This window comes from Xenopus laevis, chromosome 4L, assembly GCF_017654675.1.
Source record: "Xenopus laevis strain J_2021 chromosome 4L, Xenopus_laevis_v10.1, whole genome shotgun sequence".
Lineage (NCBI taxonomy): Eukaryota > Metazoa > Chordata > Amphibia > Anura > Pipidae > Xenopus > Xenopus laevis.
Window position 1 is genome coordinate 125,692,024 of NC_054377.1, and position 15,043 is coordinate 125,707,066.

Here is a 15,043-nt window from a genome sequence, read left to right on the forward strand (position 1 = left end):
TGCGTCTATGGCCAGCTTAATGCTTGCCTTCAAGTCAGGAATTCAAAAGCAAGAACCTGCTTTGAGGCCACTGGGAGCAACATCCAATGGGTTGGAAAGCAACAGGATGCCTACGAGCCACAGTCTGTAGATCACTGCCTTAAAGCATGATATACCTTAATGTCCTTTATCATTACTGTGTTTTTCCTCGGCAGCATAGCTAAATCTGGGTACAAAATGTGAGATCCCCTGATTAAATGCAATGAGTATAGGTCCCTATGGGAGGTTTCTTTGTCTATTTATAGAACATGTGCATCATCATGATCAGCATGGGCATTTACAAGAAAGAAACCTCATGCTGTACAGGGGCAAACATAAAAACAGAGTTAAACGTGGCAATGGTAGGACTATATGAGTTTTGCATTACATAAGCAGAGGCCTTTTTAATTAAAGATACTCAAACCAAATGTGTGTGACTTTCATACATGTGGATACATACAGTCACATACTCAGTTAAATGCATACATGTAACCTATATCTTTGCTGTACCTTAAATGACTATGTGCATTGGTTTAATATTAACTCACATCTATATTTTATTTCATAAAAGATCCAACTTCTGAAACTATAGCTGTGCTCTGTAGTGATGGGCTAATCTGACTCGTTTCACTTCGCCTAAGATACGCGAAAATTCGCTGTAATGCATTGAAGTCTATTTTTTTCGCTCATTACTAGTGCTGTGCTTGTTTCTGGTTGAAAAGGGCAAGCAGTGTGTCTGAGAACAAATGCTACTAGTGTTGGTGAGCTCTTTTTACAGGATAGAGATGGCTTAGCACAAATCTCTCCTCTCTGGACTCAGCATTTACACAGATTTAAGATAAACCTATTCTGTGGATAAGGATACACATCTCTCATAGGCAATAAACTTCCGCTGAGCTCAGCATCTCCCACACCTGCTCAGCCCCTATACCTGTCCTTGCACCCAATAGGCCAAAGTAGGTCATCTGACCACTTGGATCTGTAAAACCCTTTTGGGAATTAGAGCAGATCAGCTTTGGGAGAGGGGGCAGAGCACTCTAAGTGGTGGTCAAACAACCAGACTGCAGGGACCACATCAGCTCCCCTTCCCTTGTTTGGAATTGCCCCCTCTTTAAGGAAACCAGGAGGTTAGGTTCAGCCATCTCTCTCTTGCCCAGCACTTTATATACGGGAATATGGGGGCTGGAGCCAGTGCTGAAGAGAAGCACTCTCGGGAGTTAGAAAAGAAGCTAAAGGAAGATGCCGATAAAGATGCAAGGACTGTCAAACTGCTCCTCTTGGGTGAGTAACCACGCTCATCATAACTAACAGAACAAAGTACCGCTGGTCAGCTTGTTAAGAGATCTTTCATGTTCTTCTCTTGTTGGCCACAACAGACTATTCCCAGACAGGAAACAGTACAGTGATGGAGAATCAGATGAGGGAATGGGAAAGAAAAGGTCAGGGCAGAGGAGAAAAAAAGAAAGCAAGATCAATTAGAGAACTTCATTTGGCAGAAAGTAACTGGCTAAAGCCCCTCTCTTTGTAGGGAGTGACATCAATTAGAGGGCTTCTGCTGGAAAAAAGACATCAATTAGATACAATCCGTTTGTAGAAATAGCCTGTCAGCCTTTTTGTCACAAAAAAGGGAATATTCTAAAAAATAATGCATTAGGAAGGAAGAAAGGAACAGAGCCCTTTATAGTATACTATTATTTAATAAAGGCATACAATGGCACCAACTTAGTGAATTATTACATTACATTACATTCCTTTACTCTGTCTCTGGTGTTGTAGGCTAGTTCTGATTGGTTTCTAGGGGTTGCCCCACGTTGCGATGGAGAGTAAAGCCATTGCATTTTATTTGATAATATGGACAATTAACATGAGTAATGCAATGCAAATATAAGATTGGGACAGTCATTAATTTCCCCACTAAAATGCCCACATTTGTGCCTGCACTATTGGAATCTGGGAAGAACCACAAATATACAAGACAGATGTCAATGGTTTTCTTAGTCTGTAGGCCTGCCCATAAAAGTATACATTGCAATTGGGGATGAACCAAATCCAGGATTCTGTTCAGGATTCTGTTCAGGATTCAGCTGAATCCCAGCACTTTTTGCAAGATTTTGGATATGGCTGAATCCTTAGGCTTTTGATATGGTTAGGTGGAACACTTAAAGCCATGTGGCTCTCCTTGCTTGGTTATCAGGGCACAATGTGCAAGATATGCAGGGTAATTTAGTGTGCTGGACATCGTGGCAGATGATGCTGGAAAATGACTAAACAATTTGGTCACTGTGTCTCATCCTTTCCTGTCTGCCTGAACCTGTCTAGGGCTCTACATTTACACACTGTAGTATATTCCATCATACATGCAATGCTCTCATACATATGGTCCATTGCAAAAACAAAATATAAGGCTTGGTTTGGACCTCAAATGACTCCCTTCCTTCCAATCTGCTCTTAAACCTCAGATACTTCAGATAAATGTCATTTAAAATAATACCTGTAAACTGTATGTTATTTTCAACTCTACCAACTCCTAAAAGAGGATGTTCAGATAACAGAGTAATATCTAAGTTAAACATAAATAGAATGAAAGTGATGAGAAGAGAGATCAAGTTCTAACAGCTGATCCCAGCTCTGGGTCTTATCTCATTAAAGCTGCCCAGACCTTAGAAAAGGAGGCTTAATCATTACACCTTGAGAAGGTACAAGGTCGGTTTGGTAATCCCAAAGGAACACAGACAGTGTGCCATCTGTACATACTGCAGATACAAATACAAATTAGTGTCACAATACCATCTGACACAGAAGGGGGTCTATAACTTTAGATTTTGTGGAGATCCTACTGTTCACACATAATTATAAGCATCACTATTAGCAGCATAATTAACATATATTAAACCGGTACAGGGTTTAAACTGCATTTTCCCTTAGATAATGTGATCAGATTGTGTCCTAGATGATACCTATAAAACCAGGTTAGGTACAGTGTTACTGCTTCTATTTTATTAAGCCTCTAACACAATGATCCCCAACCAGTAGCTCATGAGCAACATGTTGCTCTCCAACCCCTTGGATGTTGCTCCCAATGGCCTCAAAGCAGGAGCTTATTTTTGAATTCCAGGCTTGGAGGCAAGTTTTGGTTGTATAAAAACCATGTGCACTACCAAACAGAGCCTCAATGTAGGTTGACAATCCACATAGGGGCTACCAAATAGCCAATCACAGCCCTTATTTGGCACCCCAAGAACATTTTCATGCTTGTGTTGCTCCCCAACTCCTTTTACTTCTGAATGTTGCTCATGGGTTCAAAAGGTTGGGGATCCCTGCTCTAACAGATACCTGTAAAATGTGAAAAAGCCACCCCACTCCCCCCAGCCAATGGTGGAGACTAGCTTGTAATCTGCATCCATTTATAGTCTCATATTACTCAGCTTCCAGGTATATTGTTCTGTAATCAGGTTCATTGCTCTGAGACCAGTAAATTATCTCTGTGACTCAGATACCAGTTACAACACTCTATAATAGTGGAGCAGTGGGGTGTTCAAACTAAAGGTCAGTTAGGGTGAGAGTTGGGAAGAATGGTCATCTGCTCTCATTGATTGACATTGATACATACATTGATACAAATTGACAGTTTTACTATCAATTAGGATACAATTTGGGTTGAATATATATTTGCTGTCCAAGATATTCTTGAAACTTTGTCTGATTGACTGATATTCTGAGATTTTACTATAATTGTACCCATTTCTTAAGTTCAGGGGTTCTCAGGCCAAAACTTCAAATGGGCCCAGCCCAAATGTTGGACTTCAAAGTGGGCCCTGCCCACATGTTGGTTTTCAAGGGGGACTGAAAAGTTTTGATAACCCTGTAGTTATGCTATCAATGTAGATGGACTGTAATGTAAAATCTTGCAGCTTTTTTCGAGGAAGTTTGCTGCCAATTGACACAAAACTTACAAAAGAATTTTAAGATATGTTTTATTCGAAATTGTGTAACAACACGTGTTCAATGCATGGTTTAAAACATGACATATGTATCTTTCAATGTGAATGAAAAACAAAAATTGGTAAAAACAAATAAAAATATAAGTTACAAAAAAGAATTGCTTTGGTGCCCCTAGATACTAGTGCAACATGTCCCTATTGCGACATGTTCTCATATATAAATAATTATAAATATGGCTTAACATTATACTAGTACCACGTTAATAAAATTAATTGTAACAAAGCCTCCATAAGAAGAGTTTAATTGTAACTCCCTTTCTTATGACCAATATGGTGATGTAAAAAGTATTTAGTTACATGTCCTGTTACAGTTGGTAGAGGTTACTCTGTGCAGTAGGTGAGCAATTGTTCTGCTCTAGTTACACATAACAAATATTAAGATATTTTCATAAATAAACTAAAAATATATATGTGGTTTCCTATTAGACAAGGACACTATTATTGTGTATCCCTCAGTTATATTTGCTCCATAATGTTGACAGAGCAGAAAAGCCCACTGTCGAACTTCCAGTGGAGATAAATGTCTCTTCTTTGTATCTTATGCCCAAATACCACCGATTTTTGAGGTAGATATCAATAGCAACGTTCCCTTGGGTTTGTTGAAAATAGGTCTATGGCTCAATAGAACTCAGCATTCAAGATCAATGAATAGGGTGGTCCACCAGAGGTAGAGAAAATCATAATCAATGGCTGTTATTAGTAGAAGAGAGCAGTCTTATCTAGTCTACAGTAGTGGCTTAGCTAAATGTTACTGGGGCCTACAGCAATTTTTTTTCAGAGCTCCCATTCTAGAAGCCTACATGCTACAAAATCTATCCAACTAGAGGCCTGTTGGCTGGATGTGGATGTCCAAGAATTTTTTGCTCCCACCCCCAGTCTGAATATGGGTTCCACAGACTGCTTGACATCTTGATATAATCTGCCCCATAAAATTTCTATTAACTATTCCACTGCATAGAAATAGTTCTGCAGGAAAAAAACTTGCTGCTTGTACCTAATTGCTAAGCCCATGTCTTTTCTCCCTTTGCCTATTTTACAATTACACCTATTTTTTCTTTTGGTTACAGGAGCGGGTGAGTCTGGAAAAAGCACCATTGTAAAACAGATGAAGTAAGTTCAACTACAGCTCCACATTCCCTTTCACACAACTGCCACATGTACTCCCATCTGCCACACAATAAAGATGCCATATGTAGGAAACCTGTGCACAAACAGCCTTTACTTTGCACCAAGCTCAAGCATTTTCCACTACAATATACACAGCCATAAATAATGTATATATATATATATATATATATCCTTCCAAGTGAGTATCCGCACTCCAAGGCAAATAATTTCAGCAAAGTGAGGGGTGCACGGTAATTACGTATATACAATAGTGCTGGTCTCTGAATAATTGGTATATATATATATATATATATATATATATATATATATATATATATATATATATATATATATATATATATATATATATATATATATAGATAAGCAAATAGACAGCACTCCAAGGAATATTCACCAGGGTAATATATTCGAAAGAAGTTTTATTGAATCCGACGTTTCAGCTCTATTGCAGAGCTTTCATCAGGGAAGGGAAAACAGAGAATGGTGTCCAGTGAGGGGTTTAAAAACGCTGCCCTAGATCTTCCGCGCTAAAAATTGGTACAGACAGTCCGATGGCAGCGTCAGCATGTCGGCGGTATTGCTGACTGGCTGCGCAGCTTCCCTGTCTAGCACCCTCTAGCTTGACACCGAGTGTTGCTAGGGGCGCTGCGCGTGGAGATGGGGGGGTGTGACTGTTTACACCTCGACAGCCGCTCCGCCCACCGAACCTCTGTGTCATGGACACCGCCCACCAATACAGCACCATGGACGGGGCGCTAACCACGCCCACTGTACATCCATTGTAGCAGCTGTCGCTTTCTGGCCACAAAATTCAGCTGACACTTAGCTGGGAGACTTGAGATTGTGCTACAGAGGAGTAGGTCACCATGTATAAGCTTGTTTGGCACTGACACTTTCCGCACAGTCCTATGTTGTTTTGGTTGCCTAGCAACGTTCATTGGCGCCAAAATAGCGTTTTTAAACCCCTCACTGGACACCATTCTCTGTTTTCCCTTCCCTGATGAAAGCTCTGCAATAGAGCTGAAACGTCGGATTCAATAAAACTTCTTTCGAATATATTACCCTGGTGAATATTCCTTGGAGTGCTGTCTATTTGCTTATCTACATTTAACCTACCTTGACTAGCACCCGGGTTTTGATCTGGCTGAAGGTGTGCGTCCACAAGAACTAGTATATATATATATATATATATATATATATATATATATATATATATATATATATATATATATATATATAACATAGTTGCAAATGTTTAGGGATACTTAGGGTGCCTTTACTAATTTGCTTCAGTTACAGATTCACCTTTTGCATATCAAATATGCTACAATGCTTCTATCAATCCTCACAATTCAAACATTCCCATCCTGCTACACAAATGCTCTACATTTAGCAAATTCAACACCAGTTCCCTCTCCTGTATAGCCAGCATGCTTGTTCCTATGTGCTAAATATCCGCCATTAGGATGGTGCCAACAATTGTTGCTACCCGTCTGATGCATTGTTTTCTCTGACCAGAATTATTCACCAGGATGGGTACTCCGTTGAGGAATGCTTGGAGTTTATTGCAATTATTTATGGGAACACACTACAGTCCATGATTGCTATTGTGAAAGCCATGAATACACTCAACATCCAGTTTGGGGACCCAGCAAGGCAGGTGAGAACTTTATGAATATCTTTTCACAAAATAATTAGATATGCACTAGCACACAAGTTTAGAAAGAGGTAACTATAGAAAGAAGAGAGGCCATTTATCAGCACTCCCAAGTGCATCTATTGACATATAGGAACCCCCCGGAGCTCTACCACCTGGAAAGTATTTGTAGCCCCAGGGCGCCCAAAGCTGGCTGCAGCAATAATGCAGTGTACTTGTGCCCAAAGACTAACAAACAGACATCATTTTGACACCAAGCATCTTGACTCATCCCACATCAGATGCCATTGCACCAAGCACAACTTTCCCTCAAGCAATTATGCTTGAATGGTGGGCAACTACAGCCGACAAAATTATTTAATCAGCTATAAGAAGTGTGCACTGATATATACACTGTGTCCCTCAATTTATTGGAAAATTTTATCAACCTAATAAATAACCTGATGATTTACTATACAAAGTAACTGCTCTTGTTGACATTTCCCAGCACTCACTGAGACATTTATGTTAATCCTCAGGATGATGCTCGGAAGCTCATGCACCTGGCAGATACCATTGATGAAGGCAGCATGCCAAAGGAGATGTCCGATATCATTGGGCGCCTATGGAAAGACACGGGTATCCAGGCATGCTTTGACCGTGCATCTGAATATCAGCTCAATGACTCTGCTGGATAGTAAGAAAATATTTTGTCTTCCTGCACTTTTTTTTTTGTGGCTTTGCCAGTTTTAGCCAGCAGCATTGTCTGCATATTACAATATATTATATTGGTCATCTATGTCAAAGCAATTCCTGGTCTGGCCAGTCCTATACTTACTTTTCTCTGATTCATTCAGATTTCTTGTAGGATCTTATTTTACCTGCAACTTGCTTTTCCAAGGTTAAACCTTCCAAACGGAAAACAGAAAAAATACAAATATCAAAGGGCTAATGATGGCAATCTAGCATTTTTTTAGTTTCTGATTTTCCTTAATTAAATTAATTAATTAAAGGCAAAAGTCCTATATACAGAATGCTCCTTTCCTGTATATTTCTATATAGGCGGCAGTGTTTCTATTACACCAGGTGCATTACAGAATGACCTTGGCAGAACGACATTATCCAGCAGGCAAAACTAGACGGCTTTGTTTTGTATATAGAATGCTTCTGTCAAGTCAAAAAATGTGCTGGCTTCCACTACTATGTATAAGAGAAAATGCTCCTGCACTCTTGCATGTTAAATAAGCCCATAACGATCAATTTGGTCATAAAACTCATAACTTAGCTGGCTGCAACCAATGTTACGTTGTGAGAAGTGTGACAATCACTGGCCAAAAGTATATTTCTATTGAAAGCATCAGAAAGGAGGCAGCAAGTTTAGATTTGGATACTTATCTTGGCATTAGAATCAGATATATATATATTTAAACCGTTGTCAGTCCAGCTTTATTTGTGACTTTATTTTAGATAACAGAATCCATTTGTTTTAGTCCTTTAAAAAGGGTCCTAGAATGACTGAAACGGTACCTGTATACAGTATAATTATGGAAATTGACCATAAACATAAAGAGTGGCAAGCTAAATGTTCTGTATTTTGTTTGGTTGTCAGTTACCTGAATGACCTGGACAGGCTGGTGATTCCTGGGTATGTCCCAACTGAGCAGGATGTGCTGAGATCTCGAGTGAAGACCACGGGTATCATTGAGACACAGTTTGGCTTAAAGGATCTCAACTTTAGGTACTACTGAAGTTCTTCTGCTGATTCTCTGCTGGGATCAAATACATCTGTTAATAGTTAATGGTTGGAGTTCTTGCATCCATACATGCACAAATCCAGGATTCAGTTCGGGATTCGGCCAAAATTCAGCCTTTTTCAGCAGGATTCAGATTCCACCAAATCCAAGTGCCTGGCTGAACCGAATTTGAAAAATCACATGACTTTTCATCACACAAACAAGGAGGTCAAAAACATTGTAACAATGTGCTGTGCGTGTGGTTCTCTTCCCCCACCATACCAGTTCGGATTCGGTTCAGGATTTGGTAGAAACCCAGTGAGCCCCGGCTCTTGTGGGTCCCGCCACCCCAGATCCGGCCCAAATCTGCCCCTGACCCTGGATTGGGGATTCAGCCGAATCCTAAAATAGTGGATTCGGAGCATCCCTACATCAAATATGCATTAACCCCAATCTCACCTTTACTGGCCTATGTGTTGAGCTCCCAGCTACTGCACCCCACTGTTTGGGAACCGCTGCTATAGAATTTGTTTCTTCTATAACCTTTAAAATAGATGTAATAATAGAAATGTAAGTGCATAGTATTATTCTCCATGGATCTGCTGTTATTACATCTCCTTTCTTTTAGTTTCGTTCATACCCTCTTCAATTCAGTTATTTCTGGCAGGTAGATAAATATTGCTGTTTGTAATACTTCCATCTTTGGTCTAAGACACTGTTTTTTTGCTCACAGGATGTTTGATGTGGGGGGACAGCGCTCTGAACGTAAAAAGTGGATTCATTGCTTTGAGGGCGTAACCTGCATCATCTTCATTGCTGCACTGAGTGCATACGATATGGTTTTGGTTGAGGACGATGAAGTGGTAAGTTCAACTAAGGCCTGGCTGGTTTCAATAGGGTTTGGTAGGCATAATGTGCAATTCATTAAAAAAGAGCTTTCTTTGTAATTGAGTTACCTGTTTAGTGCAAGAAGTCAAGTTTAGACTTCAGTGCAAGAAATAGGCATGAGACACAGCATTGCGATAAACCAGGGTACACTTTTATTGGACAGCAGAGGCAGGTTACAGACTGGGGCTCTGATTGCAGGCTCAAAGTATACCAATTACACAGTTAACACTATTTCCAATAATTCTCTCTTATTCTGTCATACATACAGCATTCCTTTCATAAAGCCTCCATGAGCAGAGTGCCATAACCTGTTCAGGGGGCCTTCTCTCCCAATAAAACCTACATCTACTCCTCTGGTGTGCCCAACATACAGTTCACAAGCTTCCTTTGAGCTTCCACACTACAGCTCCCATAGGTTCTCGCTAACATATTCCTGAACTCTCAGTCCCTATCTGGCACACATTCGGCCAAGGCTCTACCTCAAAATACTCACTCCTCGTCAGAGCAACAGGATGTCTTTGCTGACTAACCTCTGTACCTCTATCCATTTACTAGTCCCTAGTTTACTAGATCCCCATCCCATCTAGTCTGGCCACAACGGGTTTCAGTCCCGCCTGCTTGATGTTTTTAGGCCAAAGAGGAAGTTCCCTGTTCCTTTGCTCCCTTATATAGGTTCCTGAAGGAGAATTTCCCTCCAAGCCAACCTTAAGGGTTGGAGCTACCTGCTGGCTGAACTGTAATATTGCCCAAACTACTTACAAATTACATATATCTTTATTTCACCTCCTTACAGCCTGACACATTAAAATGAAAAGGATGAATGGAAAACTGTGCAGACATGCTATTTAAAACATTCTAAGAGCAAGGAAATACATAGGCTAACAATAAATACTATCTTGGTTATGTTTTATATGGTCAATAGCATGTTGTATTCTTTTCTAAATATTTATCTTTTTATTTTTATCACAGAATCGTATGCATGAAAGTCTGCACCTTTTTAACAGTATCTGCAACCATCGTTACTTCGCCACAACGTCCATCGTACTCTTCCTTAATAAGAAGGATGTCTTCACAGAGAAGATCAAGAAGGCCCATCTGAGCATCTGCTTCCCAGACTATGACGGTGAGAGCAATGGCCAAGGACATTACACATAACCGACACATCAACGTTATCTAATATATGTGTTCTTGATTGTTCTCTGTACTTTAACACAGGGCCCAACACATATGAGGATGCAGGAAATTACATCAAGACACAGTTCCTGGAACTGAACATGCGACGAGATATCAAGGAGATTTACAGTCACATGACTTGCGCCACTGACACGGAGAACGTTAAGTTTGTGTTTGATGCAGTCACAGACATTATCATCAAGGAGAATTTGAAGGACTGTGGTCTGTTCTAAGGAGGTATGAACCACACTTATTGATAGGCCTTCTACAAATTTTGATTGTAGAAGCTTAATAACTGCAACAACAAGGACCTGAAGGGTTGGGATGGAGGCCTGCAGTTTAAATCCATTTCCAGTACTAGTCTTCATTATTCAATCTGAATTTGATCTTAAAAAAAAAACACAAAATGGTACATTACTCATCACATGACAGATTAAATGAACATAAAATCTTGATAAGTCATTAACTCAATGAAGGTATAATGGCTAGGGAAGTATGGAATCAAGGATTTGGGCTGGTATTTGCCTGAGCTTCTTGTAGGATTCAAACAAAGCCCAACCCTGACTGTCATGTGACTTTAATGTCCCCAGCAAAGGAAGGCAACAGATGTTATGCCGTTTTTTCAATTTGTTTAGATCTGAATGAAAGAAGAGTTTGGATTAATATGCTAATATTCTACTTTATTCTCTCCCAATTGTCTTTATTGCTATTCTGATTTGCATTTCTATTTTCTCCCTGCAGACTGCTACAGCATTTACCATGGTGACTCTATCCTCAGCCCTTTACCCCATCACCCAATGGTGAGCAACTCATCGATGGAGCATTGCTGCTACCCTTGTGGGGCCCCCACCTCCAGCTGACAGAGGAGTGACACCAGACTATTGTACACAGTTCCTTCACACCCATATAAAGGAACCCTAAGCACCCATAGAGGACCCATGACAGTCCTAATAATTTGCCTCCTCGCATGGTTTTAAAAAGCCAGAGAAATTATATTTTAGAGAACTAAGTAAAGTAAATTAAAGCACTGGATATAAACGAGACCTCAGTGAAAGAGAACTTTTATAGGTTCAAAATTGAAAATCAAACTCCATTTCAGAAAACCCCTTCTCAGAGATGTCTATAATGTTTCCCAACTACTGGTTATTTAGGCAGGCGAGGGCTAACTGGCTGCACCTTATAAGAGATATTCCAGATGCAGGTAACACTTTGACTCAGTCTAGTAGTTGTGCAGCTGTTGGTTATGATGGGGTGAAGGGCTCTGGTTTTAGGAACGTAGTGGTTAAAGGAGCATATCAAAGTGGGGAGAATTGCCAGTCTGTTTATAATGCACTTTTTTTTAGCAGGCAGGAGAACTTCCCCAGATGTGAACCTTTAATTCTCACATTGGGCAGTATTTGGCAATTGGAAGATGGGGCTCAATTCTTGGAGAGAAGCTCACTTTCATTTCTGCCCCACTTTCATAGAAATTGATAATTTAACCCCTTCTTTTATACAAACGTGATATTTATAACTTTAAAAAAAAAGTCCCCATCCCATGGCTTAATCACCTGGGCTTTAATAAAGAGGCCTAACCTAATGTGTATATATATATATATATATATATATATATATATATATATATATATATATATATATATATATATGTAGAGGTGTCCATAATGTAATGAGAATCTTTCTTTTGTCAAGTCAGTTGGGAGTCATTTTCCTTTCCTCCTCAGGAATCTGCTATTTTGAAACCACAGGAGAACGTGATATAAAGTCAAGTTGGTTTTGTCCAGCCACAGTCAACTGAAAGGCAACACAACCAGCCTCGCATATTGCAATGTTGTGTATATTCTCAGAATATGGATAGCTTTACATATATACATATATATATATATATATATATATATATATATATATATATATATATATATATATATATATATATATATATACTGTATATATACTGTATATATACTGTATATATATATATATATATATATATATATATATATATATATTTATTCAGACCCTAAAATAACATCTTATACTAGTTTGTCCAGCTTCCCCAAGAAAATTAAAAAAAATCCCACATGTTCATTGGATGCATCTGCAGATCAGTAAGAGGGTGTCAAACCCTCTGCTACTTCTGTAGGGTTTCAGTACTAAATGCATTTTTTTTTTTTGTAACTGTGCTCCTACTTATCCCTAACTGTTCCCATCTACAATTGTACAGATAGAATGTAGCTGCTCTTTACCAGGCTTTCGATACATTAAATGCCGTTAGGCTGAATGATGTCACAACATGCTTGTCCTATCATTGCTGAACTATCCTATCAACAGCATAGTTGGGTATTGGCATGGAATAAAACCATTAGCAGGTACACTATGCGTGGGCTTATAAACAAGCAGGCCGCAAAGAACAACTATCAGCAAAGTCAACTCCACTTGTATTGTTTGCCTATTGGTGATGATAAACTTCATAGCCTACAGGGCCCCCTCTTTGTGCCATCCAAAATGAGCACCATTCTGCAGAGCATTATGTACACAGATAGCACTATATAAATCAATATTGAAATCTCAACACCTGAAGTTACTCTCCTTTTTAGGCCTAAAAGAGAATAATTAGGCCTAAAATGTGTTGTTTATGCACAACCTGCCAATTCCATGCACAAAGCAACACTAAGTATTATTTAGAATATAGACTTATGTAGACATGGAAAACCCAAACACAACTCACTTGCCCAAAGTGGCAATACTATAAAATATGATTAAGTTGGATGTGTGAACTTCCTGGGATATAGAAACATTTTACACGCATAGCTTGGCCCAGTTCTCTAATACTCCCCTAATTCTCTGCTTGGCTCCAGGTTGGTCTACATTCTGATAGCCTTTCCATTGCAGGTTGGTCCTAGCAATAGACACTTCCAGGTTATTTATATATGGACCCTGAGCAATTAGCATTAGGTGCTAAAGTCCCAGTGATAAAAATGTAAAAAATCAACTTTAAAATGACGAATCTGCATTATAATTATTGTTGTTAATAATAAAACAAGTTTTCATAAAGTGCCATAATATTACATAGTGCAGTACATTAGTGGTATGGCATATAGAAGCACGTGCACAAATAACATAAAAATAAGATTATTTTCATATCAGTTAAAGGGGAATTCACAAATATAATGATCTGAGACGTTACTCTGCCCTTTTCCCCATTCAGTTATTTGTCTCTTTACATGTAGCTGTGTCAGAGTTGGTTATTTTAAAAGACAGTTGTCTTGTCTAGGCCAGGCGTCCCAACCTTTTTTAACCGTGAGTTATATTCAAATGTAAAAAGAGTTAGGGAGCCACACATGTGTGAAAAAAGTCAATAAGGTATACAAAGGAGAGGGCTCAAGGTATTAACTCAGTGTTGGAAGAGGTACAGGTGCATTGCCCTGAACCTTCAGCTAACCATATTGTAGTGGAGCAGGCACTCATGGAACAATCTTCCAGACAGATGTGTAAAACAAATGTAGTTTAGGCTTAGGCTAGCTTAGGCTGTGCCTTTGTGTACCAAATAAACAACATGTTTTTTACACGTCTGTTTGGAACATTTGTTCCATTAGTGCCTGCTCCACTACAATACAATGTCAAATAAAATCTTTGGTTGACTGGTAGTCTTGTGTAGACTGACAGCCTGCAGGAGGCTCTGTTTGGCAGTACACATGTTTTCAATGTAACTAAAACTTGCCTCCAAGCCAGGAATTCAAAAATAAGCACCTGCTTTGATGCCACTGAGAGCAAAATCCAAGGGGATCATGAGTTGTTGCTCATGAGCCACTGGTTGGGGATCACTGTTCTAGGCGAAAGGAACACACACAAATTCAAATTCATCTGAATTTGATTCCTGCATGGAAAGAGCGAGATTTATGAGAGGGGGATACTGAAGTTTAGACAGAATCTCTAACTGACTATATTTAGGAAGTTTATTATTTCCATGAGTGGAAGCTCATATAAATTTTACTTTTTTTCCCAGAGTGGGACACAAAATTTTCTAAGAAGTGAGTTAGCTCCCCTCTTTAATAGACAACATGTTTGCTTATACTCTCAAAATATATAATGTACCAATATACCTCAGTAATAGAATAGCTAAAGGAAAGAGTTAAACAGCGCTCCTTTCAATGCTTCATACATATACCAAAGTTACTTCTTCGATGTTAAAAGTTCCCACAGTTCTCTTGTCACTTATGTGTGCGTGAGATATTCAATATGTTGGAGACTCTTCCAGATGAACACAAAGTATAAGTGCAGTGGTGGGTGAATCAGTCCTGCTGCTCCACTTGTGATCCCTCCAAAACAAAATCACACAGATTTCATAGCGCAGCAGACTTCTTATAATCACCCCTGCATGCTATTAAGCAACTTACTTTGAGTCTGGAGAAACTCCACGTTGTAGAAGTTCCAGCAGGATCACTCTCCTTAAAGCACAAATCTGTAGC

The 15,043-nt window shown here is 39.3% G+C and overlaps 1 protein-coding gene across 1 annotated transcript; it reads left to right on the forward strand.

The window, feature by feature from the left end:
* Positions 1–1,068: 1,068 nt before the first annotated feature.
* On the forward strand, positions 1,069–12,863 carry gnat1.L (guanine nucleotide binding protein (G protein), alpha transducing activity polypeptide 1 L homeolog). The gene is given in 11 exon segments (NM_001090561.1): positions 1,069–1,299; positions 5,087–5,129; positions 6,666–6,807; positions 7,323–7,480; positions 8,393–8,521; positions 9,250–9,379; positions 10,374–10,527; positions 10,620–10,814; positions 11,319–12,161; positions 12,206–12,513; positions 12,543–12,863. Coding segments are annotated over 8 exon segments (1,053 nt in total). The 5' UTR covers positions 1,069–1,193; the 3' UTR covers positions 10,811–10,814; positions 11,319–12,161; positions 12,206–12,513; positions 12,543–12,863.
* The last annotated feature ends 2,180 nt before the right edge of the window (positions 12,864–15,043 follow it).